Genomic DNA, 20,532 nt, shown 5'->3' with positions numbered 1-20,532 from the left:
TGTCTTTCTGTTTTTGTTGTTCAGTCACTAAGTTGTGTCCAACTCTTCTGCAACCCCATGGACTGTAGTCACCAGACTCCTCTGTCCATGGGATTTCCCAGGCAAGAATACTGGAGCAGGTTGCCATTTCCTTCTCCAGGGGATCTTCCCAGCCCAAGGATTGAACCCGTGTCTCCTGCATTGGCGGGCAGGTTCTTTACTACTGAACCACTAGGGAAGGCCTTCTGTTATGGATACCTGGTTTAAATTCCATTACAGTCTGTGAGTTAGTTTGTATAGTTTTCATTTTTTAATTTGCTAGTGTTTATTGATGCCCCAGGAATACGCTCTGTCTTGGAGAACGTCCTGTCTGTGCTTGAGTTGCGTGATGTCGGGTCGAACGTTGTGTGAAGCCCTGGCAGACTGCGGGCCCTTGCTCAGCATCTGTCCGCAGGCTTGACTCCTTGGCAAGGAGCTCTGACATCTCCAAACACACTTGTGGACCCGACTGTTTTTCCTTCCAGTTCTCTCATTTTCCGCTTCACGTCTGTTGAAGCTCTGCCTTTAGGAGCATGTTCATTTAGGGTTACTGTGTCTTTTTGGTGAATAAACTCTTTTACATTTTTGAAATGCCTCTTTTTTGGGCAGCCACTGTCTAGATATCTCCTCTGAAGCCTCTTTTGTCCATTCTTCCCTCCTTGCCCCTTTCTTCTCTTTGTCCAGCTGGTGGAGGTGATTTGGGATGACTGTTGGTTTCTAGGAGGGTTGCGCGGGTAGTGCCGAGGAGGCCGCACAGCTCCTCTCTGCCCCTCCTTATCAGCTCCTCCGTTTCTCGGTTTTGTTTTCCGCCACTTTGCAGGGCCAGCAGGCGGCCCGTTGCACAGCTGCAGCCCGCGTTTGTCTGGCGTATGCCTGATGAGCTGATGGGCTGGCTTTGGGGAAGATGCCTGAGTTTGGGGCGTCAGGTCAGGGGTGACACGCTGTCAACAGTTCTGGCTTCACTTTCAATATAAACAGGAGGAAGCAGGAAGCTTACTTTGAACACTGTGCTCGTTGGTCCCCGGGACTCCACAGTCCCGCCTTCCTAAGCTCTCAGCCACACCCCCGTGAGCTCATGACATCATCTTCTGCCCTCCAGCACCGCCCCCCCAGCATGGCCACCACCCAGTCTCTGCTGCTTTGTTGGTGGCCTGTAACTGGCGGCTGCCCTTTCGTCCATTTGATCCTCTCTCTCTACATTTTTTAAAAAATATTTTAAAAAAATATTCATTGATCTATTTGGCCATGCCAGGTCTTAGCTGTGGCATGTGGGGTCTTTAGTTGGGACACGTGGGGTCTAGTTCCTTGACCACGGATTGAACCTGGTCCCCCTGCAGTGGGAGCACAGAGTCCTAGCCACTGCACCACCAGGGGTGGCCCTCGCTCTGCCTTTTAACTGGGGGTGTTTAGACCCTTTACACTTAATGTGATTGTTGTGTGCTCAGGTTTGATCTTGTTTTCTCTTCTGTTTGTCCTGTCTCCTCTTCCTCCCATTTTCCTGTATTTCTGACTCCTCTGAACTACTTGTACATTTTGTATGATACCCTCTTATTTCCTTTCTCGGCCTATTAGTTGTAACTTTTTCTTTAGTGGTTGCCTAGGTTTTTAACACGCCCCCTTCACTCATCCCCGTCTAGCTCCCAGTGACAGATGCCTCCTCACACGCTGTGTACCGGTGCAGCTGCCGGCACCCGTCACGCAGCCCTCGCGCTCTGGCTGTCATACGTTTTATCTGCACTTAGGTCTTAAAACCCCACCATGTTCTTATTGGTTTTGTTTAACCTGTTTTTAAAATAGTAATTTAGATACTTTTTCAATATTTCAATAGCATGAAGCCATGTTTGCGCCTGCGTGGTTAAGACCCCCGTCGCTGCTCCGGCCCGGTGTGGGTCCTCTCCCCTCTGGACTCGTTCCCCTCCACCTGGAGGCTTTCCCGTCACGTCCCCGTAGGGCAGCCCGCCTGGATAAGCCCTCTGCTTCTGTGTGTCTGAGAACATCTTTATTTTGCTTTCTTTTTTTGAAAGATATTTTCACTGGGAATAGAATGCTAGGTTGACATTTTTCATTTCTTCCAGTGTTTGATAGATTTTTCTCCTCTTTCTCACTCGCGTTTCTCTGCCGAGAAATCTGCCGTGCGTCTCCGTGGGCGGCGTTTCCTCCCTGTGGCTGCTTGCAGGGTCTCCTCATCAGCACTGGTTTAAGCCCACGTGTCGTTCCATGCACTGGGCTCTTTTCCTGTCTTTCTCATGCTCGGGTCTGTGCGGCTTCTTGAGTCTGTGTCTTTATACTTGGATCACACGTGGACCCTCCTGCAGTATTTTTCTGCCCCCGCCACCACAGGGACTCCAGTTACCCATAAATCCTGCTTCATGAAGCTGCCCCATCGCTCACGCTGCTTTCCCTGGTTTTAAAGATTGATTTTCCTCTCTGTCTGCCACCCTGGTAGTTTTTATCACCCTGTCTTCAAGTGCACGAAACTTTTGTCCTGCAGAGTCTCATCCATCACGAATCCCATCCAGTGTTCTTCATCTTGGACGCTGCGGCTCCCACCCAATGGAACGTGCCTTTACTCCCGGAGCTTTTAATAACTTTTCATGTCCGGGAACGCTGATTTAATGCCTGTGCGGTTCTTGGCTGTGCTCCTCATTGTGGGTCGTGTCTTCCTGGTTCTTTCAATGCCTGGTAACCTTTGACCGGGCAGCAGGCTGTGTGTGTCGGCTTGCTGGGTTCTGAGCGCTTCTGTGTCCCTATAAATCTTGGTGCTTTGTTCAGAGGTGCAGTTAGGCTTCTTGGAAAGAGTTTGGTCCCTTCCAGTCTCGCTTTTGTTGATTTGTGAGGCCATTCTGGAGCAGTTCTCTCTGAAGAAAATAACCCTCCCACTCCCGAGTCGACCTTCCTGAATTACCCACAGAGCATGAGTCCTCCATTCCAGCTGGTGGGAGAGGCTCCATCCCTCGCCCCGTGTCAGCGCTGGGCTCTGCTTCCTGGGTGCTTTTTTATTTTTCATTTTATTTATTTATTTTTGGCCATGCTGGGTATCACCATTGCACACCGGCTCTCCTCTAGTTCTGACGAGCGGGGTTTCTCTGTTGTCACGCACACGTCATTGCCCGTCATTGCCGCGGCCTCTCCCACGTGGGGCACGGGCTCTGTGGAGCGCGGGCTCAGTAGCTGCCGCACGCGGGCCCTGGAGCACAGGCTCGGGAGCTGTGGCCGCACGGGCTTCTGTGCTCCCCCACCTGTGGGATCCTCCCAGATCAGGGATTGAACCCACGTCTCCTGCATTGGCAGACGGCGTCTTCACCACTGAGCCAACAGGGAAGCCCCCAGGCACTTGTTTATTTTAAACTATATCAGTATCAGTTCAGTTCAGTCGCTCAGCCATGTCCGACTCTCTGTGACCCCGTGAATCACGGCACGCCAGGCCTCCCTGTCCATCACCAACTCCCGGAGTTCACTCAGACTCACGTCCATCGAGTCGGTGATGCCATCCAGCCATCTCATCCTCTGTCGTCCCCTTCTCCTCCTGCCCGCAATCCCTCCGGGCATCAGGGTCTTTTCCAATGAATCAACTCTTCGCATGAGGTGGCCAAAGTACTGGAGTTTCAGCTTTAGCATCATTCCTTCCAAAGAAATCCCAGGGCTGATCTCCTTCAGAATGGACTGGTTGGATCTCCTTGCAGTCCAAGGGACTCTCAAGAGTCTTCTCCAACACCACAGTTCAAAAGCATATCAGTATAGTTCCTATATCAGTATAGTTCCTATAAAAAATGAAGACAAAAATAGCTGCCTTCTTGCAACAAGTGGTGGCCTGCCTGTATACCTGCCTCCACCCCGGGCTTGCTTGGCCTCTGGGCCTTTGGGACTAGAGGGCCCGCGTCTGCACCCTGTCCTGGTGGCCCCCAGCCCCAGCCGCGTCCACAGCCCACGTTGTGTGTCTTTTCTGTCTTTTCATCGAGTTTGGTCCTTTTCTTGATTCTTGAGTCCTTGCCAGGGTGCAGTCCCACGTGTGGGGGGGACCAGTGGGCACAGGACAGTCTGACCCCACCTGACCCCCGTTGGTCTCACTGCTGCTGTGGAGTCGCGGTCAGCAGAGCCCCCCCAACCCGTCCCTCTGAAGTTGCGGTCAGCGGATCCCCCCTACCTGCCCCTCTGGAGTTGCGGTCAGCGGAGCCCCCCCCCCACCTGTGCCCCCTGCCCCTTGAAGTCGCAGTCAGTGAAGCCCCCCAACCTGCCCCTCTGGAGTTGTGGTCAGCGGAGCCCCCTCCACACGCCTGCACCCGCTGCCTGCCCCCCGCCCCGCCCCTCTGCAGTCACGGTCAGCAGAGTCCCCCCCCCGTTAGTCTCCCCGCCCCTCTGGAGTCATGGTCAGCGGAGCCCCCCCCAACTGCGCCCCCTGCCCCTTGGAGTCACGGTCAGCGGAGCCCCCCCCACCTGCCCCCACCCCCGCCTGACCCCCCGCCCCTCTGGAGTCGCGGTCAGCGGAGCCCCCCCGCCCCTCATAGATGCCATGCTGCACTCCTCCACCCCCTGCTTGTGTGTTTTCACAGCTTTTCCTTGCTGTGGCAGCTCTGTGTCATATTTTCACAAGGGCCTATTTAACCGTCTCTTGACCCTTCCTGTTCCCTGCCCAGAGGCCATGCTGCAGTGGCCTCCCGTCACGGTCTGCTCTCCTTGCAGGTTGAAGGTTGAGGAGCTGGAAGCCGAGCGGAGTCGCCTAGAGGAGGAGAAGAAGACGCTGGAGGCGCAGCTGGAGCGGCTCACACTGCAGGTGAGTTCATCTGAGGCTCGCCCGCCCTCCTGTGAGGCTACTGCGCCATAGCTGTCCACTTCCCAGTGGACGGGCCAGACGCCCTCGCTGGCTGAGAGCTCGGGTCCCGAGCCCGTGGCGGGCACCCCCTGCCTCGGGCCGTGCTGTCGCCCCCCCAGCCCTCCAGCCCCGTGTGCTTCGTTGATTCACAGCCTGTTTTCCCGACCGCTGGCTGCAGAGCCCCTGCGGCGCCCGTGGCGGGCATGTGGGCGTGCTCCCCGGGGAGGAGAGGCCCAGCAGAGGGTCCCGTGGTCCGGGGTCTGTCTCCGGTGGGTCCTGCCGGCCTGCAGCTGTGAGGTCCGTAGCTGCTTACACTGTTGCAGTGTTCCTTTGTTTTTCATTTTTATTCCCCTGTCTAAATTGTTCTCAGGCAGGAAACCTGCAGGTCTGTGATTACCCAGATTCTGGACAGGCCATTGATTTTTGTCTTGACACCTATTAGAGGCAAATCAAATCTCTTTTTTATTCCCGATTCCTGGAGACGGGAGAAGTGACATCCTTGATAGAGCGCGGTGCCGGGAGCCGTGGCTGGACGGTGTTCCACTCCGGACCTGTCATCTTGCTCGGTTTTAATTGGGCCGCAGTCCTGACGCGGGGCGGCTGCTGGCAGGTGAATCCCCAGCCGCCCGTCAGCGGCCGCGTTGGGTCGAGCGCGCCCGAGGTTACGGCTGACAGCTCCCGGGCCTCAGGACGGGGCTCAGCCAGTCCTGCTGAAGCCGACAGTCATGAGGCGCCGCCGCGGCCCTGCTGCGGGTACTGGGGGTCAGACTAGGTCAGAGGGGCAGTGAGCACTGTCAGTCAGTGGGTGTGGGGGATGGGGTCCCGGGTGGGGTCTTCGATGTCGACCACGTCCAGCCTCCTGGGCCCCAGGCAGACCCAGTGTGGGTTGGGGCATCCGCGTCTGCAGACCTCAGCTGGAGCCCTCCTCCTTAGCTGGGTGGTCTCAGGCGTGTCATGCTTTGCCATCTGAGCCCCTAGCACGTCCTTTATAAAATGGGGGACAATGAGCCCCCGTGGGGGATAACAGGAGCAGTTAACAAGGGCTCAGGGGCCATGTGTGGGCACACCATTGTGAGGGCAGAGACCTTGGTCCCTGGGCCGTGGAGGCCGCAGGAGAGGCAGGCGCCCTGCAGGTGGCCGGGTTGGCCCCAGGCTTGGTCTGCGTGACCGCAGAGCTGCGGACCCGAGTCCGGGGCAGAGCGGGGGACGCGGGCCGGGGGCGACTCGGCACACAGCCCCTGGCGTGTGTCTGCGGCTCTGCGGCCTGCTCCTGATGCAGCCCCCCTCCTCTCTCCCCTGGAAGAGTCTTCAAGGCAGGCCGCTTCAAGGAAGATTGATTAAAATCAGCTGCAGTTTGACTTAATTGGGAACATATGCTCGGAGAGGGAGTCGACTAGTTAGAACTTCTTGTAATTAGTTCACAGCTGGTTGGTGAGGCACGCGCTCCAGTTACTGCTCAGAGCCGAGTGCACGCCTGCCTGTCTGCCCACTGGTGCCCGCTTGGTGCCCAGTGGGGCTAGGCAACGCTGCGGAGCAGGCTCCTAGCCACTCCCGTGCTGTGTGGCCTGTCCCGGTCTTCTAGGGTCGTCGGCTCTTCCCACCGCGTCTGGGGTGACCTGTGTGTGTCCCTAAAGTAGGCAACCATCAGGGAGACAAGCCCTGCTTAGCGATGGTGGAACTGAGGCCCCCAGAGCCAGACATGACTGGCCGTTGTGTGAAGGTGGGATGTTCTGATACAGGCTGCTCTCGAGCAGGCCACCTGAAAGTCTGGGCCTGAAGCTGCAGGGTCCTCTGGGAACCAGACTCTGCAGGTCGCACTCCCACTGCCCTGCCCCCCGCTCCGCGCCCACCTGGCCGTTCCCAGCGGTCCTGGTGGGACGGGGCACCACCTGGCACCCCAGCTCCCTCCTGCCCTTGGGTGCCCCTCTCCACAGTGGTGGGCCCTGGGCCTGCTGCTGGCTCTGCCCCTCCATGGTGGTGGCCCTGGTCCCGGTCTGCTCGCCAGGACGTGCGGCTGACCCCACCTCCTGCCAGCTGTGGTGGACATGGTGACCCCCAGCCAGGAGCACTGCCTCACAAGCTCACTGCTCTGCAGACTGCATCACCTCGACCGACGGTGCCCTGGGCGTCCACACCGTGGGCCACGTCCAGGGCTGTCGGGGCAGCGAGCTGCCTGGCGCTCTGGAGAGCAGCCCGAGGGCCAGACGCACGGCAGCTCTGGGCCTGGCGGCCACTGGTCCCCCAGCAGGGCCCCTTCCAGTGAGGAGCAAGCTTCGTGCGGGCGGGTGGGAGGCCTCGGGCCCTCTGGCTCCCCTGGGTCCCGGGAGTGGAGCCAGTGTGCTGACGCAGCCCTGCCGGTTCCCCGACGTTATAGACGTGGTCAGGCATACAGCACAGTTGCAAGAGTTTTGCCGTGAGCAGCCCGTGTCCCCCTGCTGGGGACGCTCCCCTGCGGCCGCCGTGACGCACCTGTCCGCCCCTTCCTTCCGTTAGTCCTGTCTCTTTTCTTGACGCATTTTAAAGCAAATTGCAAACATCTGTACCTCTAAATGCCTCAGCACGCGCGTAATTAGGCAGAATTCATCTTTGGGGTTTGAGCCCCCGTCCCACCGTCGCTCAGAGTGGGCGGGAGAAGCCCCTCAAGCTGGAGCGTCCCCTCACGTCCCCGCCCTGCCCGCTTCCGGTTTGGGAGGGGTGGGTTGTGCTCAGGAGGGGCCCCGACTGCAGCCCGGTGACATTTACACTGACTGTATCTTTTTTGGAAATGGAGTGGGTAGAAAATTGCCGGGTTCCCTGTGAGCGGAGAAACTGCCCGGCTTCCGCCCTGTTTAATCATAGCGGCCCCCGGCCTGGCCTCCTCCTGCTCCAGGATACAGAGGCTGGGGCGGGGGGGCTGGGGTGGGTTTGCAGCCTTCACTGCTCTTCATGCCTCGCTGCCCCCAGCCACCGCCCACTCTCCACGCAGCAGACCCGAGCCCTGCTGGCCCCTCGCCTGCAGGTTCTGCCTGCTGCCCACCCCCAGGCTCAGTCCTTGGATGAGAGGTCCCTCCCCCACCAGTTCTCACCAGCCCTCACTGGCCAGGGAGCCCTGAACTTACAGCAGGTCCAGGCTCTGCTTCTCGGAGCCTGTCTTGCCCTTGGGTCCTCCTGCTGCTGACCGGGGCCTTGAGCATGTCCTGTCCCGGACTAGACAGGTTATTTCCTGATGGCCTGCTGCCGTGCTTCTGGAATGTCCTCTGGGCGTTGCTCCCTGGCAGGGGCAGGACCCTGCAGACCATGGGGCCTGGTGCCTGGAGGGGTGAGCTCCTGAGGCTGTTCCGGGCAGGGTCGGCTGCATCCCTAGTGGCCCAGCTCACCCCCTACCCCCAGCCCTGCAGGCTGATTTTGCTCTGCACGTCTGGTTCCTCGGTGCCGGCCAGGTGATCAGAGCACAGGGCTGGGTGTGGACTGGCGATGGTGGGGCTGTGGCTCTGCGCACGCCAGCCCCTCCACCAGCTGTGACGCTGGCGCCTTCCTGGCTGCACCCGGGAGCACCGCTGGCCTGACCCTGGGCCTGCTCTCACTCAACACTCACGGGCACTGAGGCGGGTCTGCCGTTCCCCCGAGTGGAGGCAGCTTGGCATGCAGAAGCCGCCTGTCTGCTGCATGGCGGGAGGTGACACTATCACGCCCCCAGCCCCAAGCCGGCTCTACTGCCCCAGCGGAGGTCCAGACCTCCCTGGCCAGCAGCCCCTGTCTGCTCTGAAAGCCTAGGTCATCTGTGTGAGGACCGCAGGGCTGGCCGCATCCTGCCACCCCACCCCTGTCCTGGCCAAGCCAGAGCTCTGTGGTGTTAAGACCAGGCTGCCCTCCAGCCAGTTGCCCTCCCCTGCCCGCAGGGCCATGACCAGCTGTCTGCCGTGGGCCCTGCCTGCCTGTGGTGGGGGGTACCGGGTGGGCAGCTCAGGCATCACGCCTCCTCTGGGCACTGAGCTGAGTGCGGTGACCTGGCCTGACTCCAGGCAGTGTTTCCGGGGCACAGGAACTCCAGGGCACATGTGGTGATGCAGGCAGGGCTCCCCGGAGGTGGGCTCCGGAGGACGCACGTCCAGGTGTGAGCTCCTGATCCGCAGACCAGGGCCCTGGGCAGACGCTTCCCTCCCCAAGTCCCGGTTCCTTCGCTCGGACCCTGAGTGGGGAGCAAATGCCCAGGGCTGCGGGCATCAGGCCAGGTGCGCGTGAGGCTCCCGTCCGGCTCCTCTCCCATGTAGCTGCTTGGAGGTGGTGGGTTTGCTCCTCCTGATGTGAGTCTGCGCTGCCCACCCCCACCCCCTGCAAACTCACAGAGCCCGTCTTCACACTTCCTGATGCTTTTCTCACCGTGCACGCTCGGGGGGTTTCCTCCACGGATGCGAGCGCCCTGTTAGTGTTTACACGTGCCACACCTCCGTGTGCTGTGACGCGTTAATCCTGCGGGTTACCAGGAACGTGGTCACGACCTTGCCGTGGCACGTGCCCTTCTGCCCACACCTCTGCCCTGTGTGTGTCAGGAGAGGGCCAGCGGCCGCTGCGTGCGTTCCGACGGCCGCACCGTGAGGGTGCCGGCCCCCTGCCCCCGCCGCCAGGCTCCTGGGCTTCCTGGTCCGGTGGGTGAGCGCCGCGTGGTTGGAACTGCCGGTCCCCTTGTGGCACGTGGGTGAGGGTCAGCGTCCTCGCTTCACTTTTCAAACGGCTCCTGGTCCTGCTCCTGTTGGTCTCTTGGAGCTCTGTGTGTGTCAAGGGCATCTCAGGCTGCGACGTTCTCCCGACCGTCATCTGTCTTTCCACTTTGCTGGTGCTGTTTTGTTGTTTTTTTTAACCAAGCAGAAGTTTGGGGCTTTTAGACTTATTTTATTACAGATGCGTTTACCACCTTTTCCTTTTTAGCTCCTGGGTTTGTGTTCGTCTTTACCTTTCTCATGTCGAGAGTTCTCTCATACTATATCTCCTGGTTTTCTGGGGCAGTTTCATTTTTCACGTTTAAATCTGACGGATTTGGGATTTGGTTTGGGTTTTTATGAGGTGGGAGGCATGGTTTTGGGAGGGGCTCCTCCTGGTACGCCTGGACCACTTCCTGAAAGCCTGTCTCTTCCTCACTGGTGTGAGGTCAGCCCCCTCATGCACCCGATGCCCCGGGTCTGATCGAGGCCGGGGCTCGGGTGTCCTGCTGCCCCCAGACTCTTTATCAGGGTTTTCTCTTGTTCACTTTTATGTGACCTTTGGAATCAGTATATCCAGCTCCCCCTCCCCCAGCCAGCTTAGAACTTGCTGGATGTCGTGAACCGAGAGCGTGAGGGTCTAGGGGTTGTGTCTCCTGGGCTCGCCCTCCTCCAGGAGGATGTCGCTGAGACTCTGTTAGGGTCTGTGTTCTCCGCCCTCCCGCCCCGGGAATAGCTTGCCCAGAGGACAGGCACTGTGTGATTCCACCTGTGGGGTCCCTGGAGGAGTCAGAGTCATAGAAACAGAGAGCAGAGGGGGCGCCGGCGCTGGGGGGCGGAGCCAGAGTTTATGGGGACACGGCCTCAGCTTGGGAAGGCCGTGGGTGGACAGGGGTGACGACTGCACAGCGGCTTGGATGTACTTAAACCGAGCAACACGCTTAAAAACGGTTATGGCGGCAAATTTTATCACAATTCCCAAAAGCTTTTCTTACTGGCTTTGCTGAACATCTTCTGTTCTAACTCAGAGGCCTGGCGGGAGCACAGCCCATGTCCATGGTGAGGGGCATGGGTACAGGGTCGTCCCGCCCTCTTCCCACCCGAGCAGCCAGGCCCTCCCCTTCACCAGCTGGTCCTGCAGATGCCGGCCTGACTGGAGGCGCCCGCCGCCAGCTCCCACGGCTCGGGGCAGATTTAGGGTGCCTGCCTCCGCTTGCTGTCTGTGACAGGGGGATCTGGCAGCCGAGGCGCCTGATTTCCACCACCTGCCCAGCCAAGTGGGGATACGGGCCACTCGGTCAGCGGGCTTGGAGGGCCATCGCTGTGGAGGGGCAGAGGCTGCCGCAGGCGTGTCTTGCCTTCCTTCTCCTCCTCCCCCAGCCTCCCCTGTCCCTCCCCCGAGAGACGCGGCCCCGGGGTGCCCGGGTGGGTGGCCAGTGTCCCGGCCGTGTGCACTGCCCTAACGGGACAGTAGCTCAGGGGGCAGCCTGGCGCGCAGACAGGAGTGTGAGGCCGTATTAGTCGGGGGGCAGCTTGGCCAGCTTACCCAGCCCACCGTGCGGTTAGTGCCGCACCTCCCCACCCCCGCATCTGCTGCGCCGCAGCCCCGAGTCTCCCTGCAGGGTGGCCTGGGAGGGCAATCAGGGTGGGGACGCTGGGAGGGCCTGGAGCCCACAGCTGGCCTTGGCTGGAGTGGCCACCATCCCTCCCTCCCAGCGGGGAGCGAGGTGGGGGCGCTGGGAGGGCCTGGAGCCGCAGTTGGCCTTTGGCCGGAGTGGCCGCCACCCTGCCCTCCCAGCGGGGAGCGCGGTGGGGGCGCTGGGAGGGCCTGGATCCCGCAGCTGGCCTTCGGCCGGAGTGGCCGCCACCCCGCCCTCCCAGCGGGGAGGGTTGTCCTTCGTGGCTGCCCTGCAGGCTGTTTACAAGCCTCTCTCACAGCAGGTCACCTTCTGAAGGGCTCCGCGTGGGGTCGCGGGCGATTGGTGTCCTGTAACTGGCTCCAGCGACCGCCCTGTGTCTGCTGCTTGGAGCTGGGGGTCGGGGCTGTGATCTTGCGCGGGCAGCGCGGGGCCACAGGGGGAGCTCGCCGCATGTGCCGGGGCCTCCGGCCTCTGCAGCACCCCCCTCTGTCTTCGCTTTTACTGGTCCTCACCTGCCCAGCAAGACCCGGGCAGCCCTTGGCTCTCAGCAGCACAGCTGGAGTCAGAGGTCCTGGGAACTTGTGGAGTCATGCTGCTGGACCCGAAAAAGCCAGGATCTGGCACAGGTTGAGGAGACTGAGGACTGAGCATTTTGGGCCCCCGAGGCCTGGCTCAGACTCAGTGTCCACCCACTGGGTGGGGACCTTGTTGCAGCCGCGTGGAAGTGACCTTGTGTCCCCTCTCAGGTGGCCCCTGGACACCTGCGTTCTCTGTCCACCCATCCCTCTGCCAGCACCTGGGTGGGGTAGACACAGGGACTCCTTGAGATGGGAGGCAGTGCTCCCCGCCCGTGCACTGCGGCCTTGGGCCGGGCCTTGTGCCCGCTCTGCGTTTCTGGGGGGTCAGATTTGCATTGGTGCTTTCCTGCACTGTCTTCCCATGACTCAGACAAGGGCACACGGGCCGCATCCAGCAGGTGTGAGAGATGCCTGTCGAGATTAATGCTGGCTTTTGCTCCACAGGCATCACAGGCACCAACGGCACACTCAGCAAAGCTGAGTGCGTTTACAGCTGTCTTCACGTCCACTGGTGGGGGCGCAGATGGTAAAGCGTGTGCTTGCGACGTGGGAGACCCGGGTTCAGTCCCTGGGTCAGGAAGATCCCCTGGAGAAGGAAATGGCAACCCACTCCAGTACTCTTGCCTGGAAGATTCCATGGACTGAGGAGCCTGGTAGGCTACAGTCCATGGGGTCGCACAGTCGGACACGACTGAGCGACTTCACTTTTCACTTTTTCTTTTCACATCCACTGACTTTCTCGTCTTTCCAGACCTGGGAAGGTGAGCAGGGTCCCCATTTTACAGATGAGCAAGTTGAGTCTCAGAGCGGCCTGGTCATCTCAGAACCAGCGCTGGGATGTCCGTGTTTCTTGCAACAGGATGCCAGCTGAGCAGCTGAGGGGCTGTGCCATCTCGCTGGGGGTCTCGTGTGAGCGGAGGGGCTGCTGGCCGCAGAAAGACAGCGGTGGCGCTGACGGGAAGGCCCCTCCCCAGGCTCCATGGCCCCCAAGGGGACTCATCGCAGCCACTGGGCAGCCTGCAAGCTCACCCGTGTGTCCGGGGCCCGCGTGGCGCCTCGTGGCCAGTGGCAGATAAACTCCCTGCAGGCTCCCTGGCGCTGGCAGGACTGTCCACAGAGGATGACGTGAGAAGGGCCCTCCACGTGTGCCGGCCTGGTGACGCTGCTCCCACGGCACATCCTGTGTGCGGCTACCTGGCAGCCCCAGCTCACACCCGGCCTGGGGCCACTCGGGGCCTGGTGGGCCGGCTCCCAGTACCGCCCCTGGGCTCCAGCGGCCGGTCCCCAGGGCTGGGCAGCGGCGAGCACACGCGAGGGTGTTTTGAGGCCCCCTAGACCCTAACAGCCCCTGGGTGGCGGCCCCACAGCCGGCTTGTTTGTGGGGAGCCTTGGCCACAGGAGGGCGGGTGCCCGGTCCTGAGGGAGCCCTGGGGGGTGGGGCGGGGGGAAACGGAGGGCGTGGGGGCGGGGCCTCGGGGACTGGCTGGTGGGAGGGCGTGGCCTCGGGGAAACGGAGGGTGTGGGGGGGTGGGGCCTCGGCCCCTGGGGCCCCTTGCTTGTGGTGCCCCAGAGCAGGGGCTTGGGAGCACTTGCTTCACTCGGCCCACGGCAGGAGGCTGGTCCCCAGACGCCAGGTCTTCTCCCTGCCTGCCGCCCTCCTGCCTCCAGCCCAGGCCCTCCGCTCTTCACCCGTGTCGTGACCTGCTCTGTAGCCACAAGGGTCTCGGGTGCTTGGTGCCGGGGGTCTGTAAGGTTTGTAGGATCTGGCCTGCAGTCCCGTGGCCCGCAGCTGAACCGCAGGTTCTCCATCCTCGGCCAGCGTACTGTCTCTAGGCTGGATCTGCCGGGTGTCCCCAGCTTCAGACCTGGGCAGCATCCCATGAGCCCCCAAGCGCCAAAGGAAACCGGCGCACACGGCGTGTCGGACGTGAGGTCGGTGCCCGAGGGACCCACCCAAGGTCACGGAGCTCACGAGCTGCAGGATGCTGGTCCTGGGCTCATGGAGGCGGGTGTGCCGGCAGGCGGGGCCTGGAGGGCTGAGCGCCCCTGTCCTTGAGGTCTGGCTGGCCCTGCCCCTCAGTCTCCGTGGGACCCTGAAGCTCCCCGCCCTTCTCCCTGAGCTGAGCTTCCTGCAGTGGGGAAGGTATTGATTCAGTTTTCAGGCTGGGTGATTCATAAATATGCATGAGGATCAGTGGTTACTTAACTGTGCTTTTTAATTCTCCCGGCGTCCCTGCCTCCTGCCAGCAGGGTCTCTCTTAGCAGGCGCAGCAGGGCCCTCTCCCCGGCCACCGTGGTCCTTCACAACTCACAGGGGCCCTGGGGCCTGTTCACCCCCCGCCACCCCGGTGTCCCGGGAGCTAGGCTGAGAAGGCCCTTAGAGGTCAAGTTCACTGCCCTCCGCTTCCTCAGATGGAAGCTGAGGCCCTGGAGGACAGACGCCCTGGGCTGCTAGCAGGCAGGGCAGAACCTGACTGCTGACAGCAGTGAGGCAAGTGTGTGGGGCTCAAGACACCAGCTCTAAGGCCTGGACTCAGGGGGCCTGGCCGTTTGTCATAGCTTGCACAGAATCTGAGCGTGAGAAGGAGACCCCTGTGACCTGCGGGCCACAGGAGGGCTGCGGGGCCCTGGGGAGGAGCACTGCTCAGGCCCAGCCCTGCTGCCTGGGCCCGTGGTTGTCAGGCAGGCCCGGTCTTCTGCAGACTTGAGACCCCTCCTGTATCCTGAGAAACTCGTGGTCCCCCGAGGACCCCGACCGGGCTGGAGCTCCTCTGCGGCCTGCCCTGCGCCCACCTGTGGTCATGGACGGGAATGGGCCTCCACTCCTGGGCACGGGGGAGGTTTTTTTTTTTTTAAGGGGGAGGTTTTTGTTTACCAGTAATTGCACCCACACATCAAAGAGAGGCTCAGAACTTTTCCTTTTGAGATTCCCGTCAGCGTCTCAACAGTTTCCTCAGCTGTGAATCAAACAAGGCAACAAATTTTTAGCAGAAGATTACAGCCGTTTCTCCCCTTTCTTCCTCAGAGCTGTCATCTAGTCGCAGATATCAGCAGATTTGTTCACGCCCTCCCATCTGCTTTAGTGGTGCCGGCTCCCGGTGCCCCTCACGGTCACACGGGGCCCCTGTGCCTCCGACCACGCGTGCCCGGGGGGAAGGGTGGCACCCCTGCCCCTGGCTGGCTGTGAGCACCTCCTCTCCCGGGCACCGTGCAGCCCACGTGCAAGGAAGGAGGGATGGAGAGGAGGGGCGGAGAGAGGGAGGGGAGGGCCTCCTTGCTCCGGGAGGGGGTGCAGAGTGGAGCCCAGGTGCACTGAACCCTGATGCCTTCTCGCTCGGCCTGGCCACCTGGTCCCGTGGGCCTTTAACCCGTGGCAGCTTCGTCCGGCCTGTGGAGGAGGCCGACTCGGTAGCAGCTTGTGTGCAGTCCCGCTGGGCCTCAGGGGCCAGTCCTCCCTGGCACCTGGGAATGGTGGCCCCGTGGTCTGTGGTGCTCCTCCATCCCCAGGCAGGTCAGACTCCTGGGGGAGCAGCTGCCGCAGCCCCCCTCCTCTAAGCAGAGTTAATTCCCTTGACTTCTGAGTGCCCTGGGGGAGGTTGCAGGTGAAAGGGCCTGTGGCCAACCTCAGCCCCAAGGCGCTGTCACAGACTTGTCTCGTGTGCCCGGCCCCCCTGGAGGCGCCTCGGGAAGCCTCCTGAGAGTCCGGCCGGACCCAGGCGGCACGGGCTTGAGTTGGGTGGGCTAGCCTGCCCCCTGCCAAGCCAGACGCGGAGACCTGCCCTGAGGACCAGCATCTGGACAGTGTGCTGTTCAGGGTGGGGGCCCGTGACCAGGAGGTGGTTTGAGAGGAAGCCGGGACAGCCCCGCTCAGGGGCGGCGCTGGAGACCTCTGCCCTGACCTCCTGGGCTGCGGGGGCCCTGGGTCGTGAGGGCGCAAGGAGACCCACAGGTAGGGCCGTGTCCACGCCCGAGGCCCTGGGCTGTGCCAGCCAGGGTCAGCCCCGCTGTGGACCCGCGTCCCCAACCCCTATCCCGGGCCCCGCCACGGCCACGCCCGCCGGCCCAGCACGCGCACCCCGGGGCCCAGCGCCACCCGCCTCCCCGGGCCCACCCGGCCCACGCCGCCCACAGGCCGGGCAGGCGTGTGGAGGAGGAGCTGGTGCCGAGCAGGCTCTCGGGGCAGATGGAGCGACCGCACGCGTCCCGCTGTCTGTTTTCTCTCTCTTCTTTCATCTCTTTCTTAAAAACAGCTTTATTGAGATATGATTCACACACCACAGGGCTCGCCCGTGTGAAGCGTGCGGTTCGGTGGGTGTCATATTTTCACAGATAGCGAGCAGCCATCACCGCACAAATTCTGAACGTTCCTATTGGCTCAGGAGGAAATCCCGCACACCCTGTGCATCGCCCTGCGCGCCCTGCCCCCTCCAGCCTCCAGCAGCTGCTGCTCTGCTCTGCGCCTGGAGCTGTCCTTGCTTGGACACGTCATGCCAGTGGCGTTGTGTGTGTGGTCTTCTGTGACTGGCTTCACCCACTGAGTGCGGTGTTTTCTGTTTCCCCTTTTGCTGCCACGGGGCATGTGAGATCTTAGTTCCCTGACCGGCGGGGGTCGAACCGGCGCCTCCTGGGTGGGGAGCATGGAGCCTTAACCACCGAGCCCCCAGGGAAGTCCCCGGGCAGGGTTTTCAGGGATCGTTCACGTTGCGGCTGCTGTCAGCGCTCCGCTCCTGTTTGTGGCTGCATCATACTCCATGGTGTGGGTGGGCACGTGGATGGTGCTGATGGTGCTGCTGTGAACATTTGTGTACAAGTTTCTCCGTGGACGTGTGTGTTCACGCCTCTCAGGTGTGTCCCTGGGTGTAAACTCGCTGGATCACATGGTGCTGGTGCTGGTGGTTTACTCGCTCAGTCGTGTCCGACTTTGCAGCCCCGTGGTCAGCAGCCCACCAGGCTCCTCAGTCCACGGGATTGCCCAGGCAAGGACACTGGAGAGGGTTGCCGTTTCCTTCTCCGGGGCATGTTCCCGACCCAGGGGTCAAACCCGTGTCTCCTGCACTGGCAGGCGGGTTCTTTACCACTGAGCCACCTGGGAAGCCCAGATCACGTGGTCACTGTGTCCAGTTGTTTGAGGAACTGTTTTCCGTGGAGGAAGCCCCGTTTTCTGCCCCAGCAGCCCCAGGGCTCGGCTTCTCTGTCCTCACAGAGACTGCCTTTGCCGTTCCAGCTGCCGGGCGGGTGCAGGGATGTTTCCTTCTGGTTCTGATCGCCGTCTCCCTGATCACTAGTGACGTTGGCACCGAGCGTCGTCGTGTGCTGGTTGGCTGTTTGTACGTCTTCCTTGGAGAAGGACTGGTTCGGATGCGTTGCCCATTTTCACATGAGTGTGTTTTGTTTTGTTTCTGTTGTTACCGAGTTGCAGGAGCTCCTCGTGTGTTCTGGATACAGGTCTCTTACCAGATGCGTGATTTACAAGTACTTCCTCCTGCTCTGGGTGTTGTCTTCCTGCTCCCTTGGTGGTGTGCTTTGAAGCCGGAAGCTCTTCACTTTGATGAGGTCCGGTTTGTCTGCAGTTTTCTTTTGTTCCTTGTTTTTAGCGTCACGTGGAAGAATCTAAGAGCAAACCCAGGGCCTGTGCTTCCTGCCAACGCTGGCTCTCATGCGTAGGTTTTTATCTACTTTGAGGTCACTTTCGTACACAGCGTGAGGTGAGGATTCAGTTCGATGCTTCTGTGCGTGGGTGTCCACATGTCCAGCACCTCTTCCTGGCAAGTGGTCCCGCCGGGAGGTGCTGGCCTGCCCCTGACCTGCCGTCAGGCCAGCTGCTCCCCTACCCAGCGCTCACCTGTGCTTCCCGGGACCTCGCATCAGTTCACGGTCGGAGCCGAGCCTGAAGCCGCTCTGTGCTCCCCGTGCAGAGCTTCACAGTCTGCAAGGTGCTTCCTGCCCTCCTCCCTGCCTTCCCTGTAGGCTGACCCGCGGGGACGGACGGTGCGACCAGCGCCGCCTGGCACATCTGTGCGGACATGGCCCTTTGCAGAACATGCCTGTCCTTGTCCTCTCCCTGCACCCTGTGACCCGGCACCCGTGGGGGAAGCGGGTCCCCGGGCGCCCACCCCACCCCTGTTGGCCGCGGGGCCTCTGCCTGAGCGTGCAGGGTGGTCGGACTCCGCCCGCCTGGCTGTGTCCCAGGCTGCGAGAATCAGATGAAATAAGATCCCTTCCAGCCTGACAGCCTGTAACTCACTGAAGTTACCCCGTGTCTCTTTGTCGTTTGAGGCTCTTACAAGGTTTTCAGAAACCCATGGGGAGCCGGCCACCAGCACCCCTCCCCCGCACCGCCCTCTGCTGGCTCTCCCCTCGCCTGGGGCAGAAAAGAGCTGGTAGCGTCTCCACCCGACCCCCCCTCCCTTTTAGGGGCACAGTTAGCAGGTGGCTTGTGAGGCCTGGCCAGCAGTGGCCACACAAGCCTTTGGTGACTTGGAGGGCCGGCGTCCACGCAGCTTGGCTCCCACGCTGGGGCGGCTGCTCTGCGGCATGGCCGTGTTCCCCACCTGCCCCGGCTTCCAGGCGGCGGTGGTCTGAGTAAAGGTGCTGTTCCTGCTGCTGCCCCTGGAGGAGGGCACTGTGGGCAGAGGTCCCAGGCGGAGGTCCAGTTTTCCAAGAGGGAATCTCGGTGTTGGAGTGGAGGAAGACGACCGCTCAGCTGTCCCAGCGGCCCTCACTGGGAGGCCGGAGGGCCTGGCCGGCAGGCCCACAGCCCCCCAGCTAGGGACACAGCGTGTCTCTCTCCCTGCACCTGGGGGAGGGGCCCTCGGGCCCCCTCGCCAAGGCCCAGGCCTTCCCTTGGCGCCTGCCCAGCAGGGCTCCTGCTCGCTAGGGGGGCCCAGGGAGTGACAGCTGGAGACGCGCGGCTCCTGCTTTGACTTCCAGAGCCTCAGAGCCAAGCTTCCCTTCTGGGGCCTCTTGGGCCAGACGGTGGGGACAGAACTGAGAGTGGGGTTATTCAGCAGTGGTCTGTCTGCTCCCTGCCTGTGCTCAGCTGTTGGGGTGACTCTTGCTGACCTTACTGCTGCCAGTGAGCCTGATGGGGGTGGGGAGTGAGCTTCAGGGGGTGAGGGGTGAGCCTGACAGGGGTAGGGGATGAGCCTGACGGGTGGGGGGTGGGCATGGCGGGGGTGGGGAGTGAGCCTGACAGGGGTGGGGAGTGAGCTTCGGGGGTAAGGGGTGAGGTTCACGGGGGTGAGGGGTGAGCCTGACGGGTGTGGAGTGGGCCTGACGGGGTTGGGGGGCTCCCCGATGTTTGTGCGGGGAAGCTGAGGCCAGGCTGGCCCAGGCCTCATCCAGTGCACGGCCTGGGCGTGTGTGCCAAGCAGCACGCCTGCAGGGATGTGCACACGTCCAGCATGGACGTTCACGGACCGTCTGCCCCTGGTGACCAGGGCCCAGACCAGCTCTGCCCGCAGCCGTCCCCTCCTGTGCCTGGGGCTGGCGTCGTGTGTCAGTAACAGGAGCCGCGACAGTGAGGCGTGCGGGGACTCCACCCTAGTGTCACGGCTTTCTTAAGTGTCTAAATCTTAAAAGCCGGGTCCCAGTGTGAAAGCCTGGGACTGGAGGGTCGCTGCCCCAGGCGGTTGCGGATCGCGTCTGAAGGCACGCACTGGACCCGATGCTCGGGGGGATGCGGAGCAGCTCGCGCGCTGCCTCCTGCCGATGCCCCAGAGATAGGAGGTGGGCACCCCGCGGGCTGGGCTGCACTCGCCCGTCGGGGCTCTGACCACCTGCCTGTGGTCCTCCCGCAGGGCGACTACGACCAGAGCAAGACCAAGGTGCTGCACCTGAGCCAGAACCCGGCCGGCGCGGCGCGGCAGCGGCTCCGCGAGGAGCAGCAGCAGCTGCAGGAGGAGTGTGCGCGGCTGCGGGAGCTCGTCCGCGCCCTGGAGGCCGGCGGCCCCATCCCCGCCCACCTGGAGGCCGCCGCAGGGCTGCCCTCGTCCCGGGAGGTGGCAGGTAGGCCCCGGTCCTTCCATCCATCCCTCTGTCCAGCCCACGCAGGAGCCGGGCCACGGGCCTCTGGGGGATGGGGGCCCTGGCCTGCAGAGTGAGCGCAGCAAGGACCCAAGGGGGCATCTCTCCAACCCGGGAACAAGTTAATACCATTTATCAGCTCGTGTGTGTCTATTAATCACACATACACCAGTGCTCCAGGAAGCAGGGGCCAGCTGTCACAGTCTAAGTACGTTTCCGGATGCAGCGAGCCCTCTGCAGGCCCTGCGACAGGCGGCGGGGCGGTGGGGGGGTGGGTTGGAGCTGCCTCTTCCAGCACGAGGGTCTCACCCGCTCTGCAGCTCTTAACTCGGGGCCGCAGTCTCTGACCTCGCAGCTTCTCTCTGTCTCCAGGCAGCACAGTGAGCGTGCGCCGGCCTGCTGCACCCGAGGTCCCCAAGGCCGGCTCTCAGGCAGACAGCAGGTCCATCACCGCCTCGCAGGGAGGGCACCGTCTGGGGGCTCCATTTTCCTAAGGGTCACCCAGTCCGGCCTCAGGGGTATTCTGGGGTCTGGGGGGTGCCTGCAGCCTCTCTCTGCCATCAGAGGGTGCCTCCCAGGGGTCATCCAGTCCGGCCCCAGGAGGAGCCTGGGAGCTGGGGGGTGGCGGGGCGCCTGCAGCCTCTCTCCTTTGTCAGAAGCTGCCAGGCGCAGCTGCCTGCCCTGGGCCTCAAGCGGCTGGCGGTGGGGCGCTCCCTGGCCCCCCCGGAGCACAGCCCCTGCTCCCGTGTCTGCTGCTGGCTCTGTTCACCCCCCACCCCCGCGAT

The 20,532-nt window shown here is 62.0% G+C and overlaps 1 protein-coding gene across 3 annotated transcripts in view; it reads left to right on the top strand.

Annotated features, from left to right (window-relative positions):
- MAD1L1 (mitotic arrest deficient 1 like 1) overlaps window positions 1-20,532 on the top strand; it is a 286,697-nt gene that overhangs the window by 176,476 nt on the left and 89,689 nt on the right. For all 3 annotated transcript variants that reach the window (XM_086376992.1, XM_086376989.1, XM_086376994.1), the window contains 2 exons: window positions 4,699-4,789; window positions 19,522-19,729. In XM_086376992.1, coding sequence (XP_086233118.1) covers window positions 4,699-4,710 — 12 coding nt within the window. In that variant the 3' untranslated portion in view covers window positions 4,711-4,789; window positions 19,522-19,729. The remainder of the gene's footprint in view (window positions 1-4,698; window positions 4,790-19,521; window positions 19,730-20,532) is intronic.

Source organism: Bos grunniens, chromosome 25 (assembly GCF_055505025.1).
Source record: "Bos grunniens cultivar Pamir isolate PY7600 chromosome 25, Bosgru_T2T1.0, whole genome shotgun sequence".
In the NCBI taxonomy this organism is placed as follows: Eukaryota; Metazoa; Chordata; class Mammalia; order Artiodactyla; family Bovidae; genus Bos; species Bos grunniens.
The sequence above is the reverse complement of the archived record's forward strand: the minus strand, read 5'-3'. Positions and strand labels throughout refer to the sequence as shown.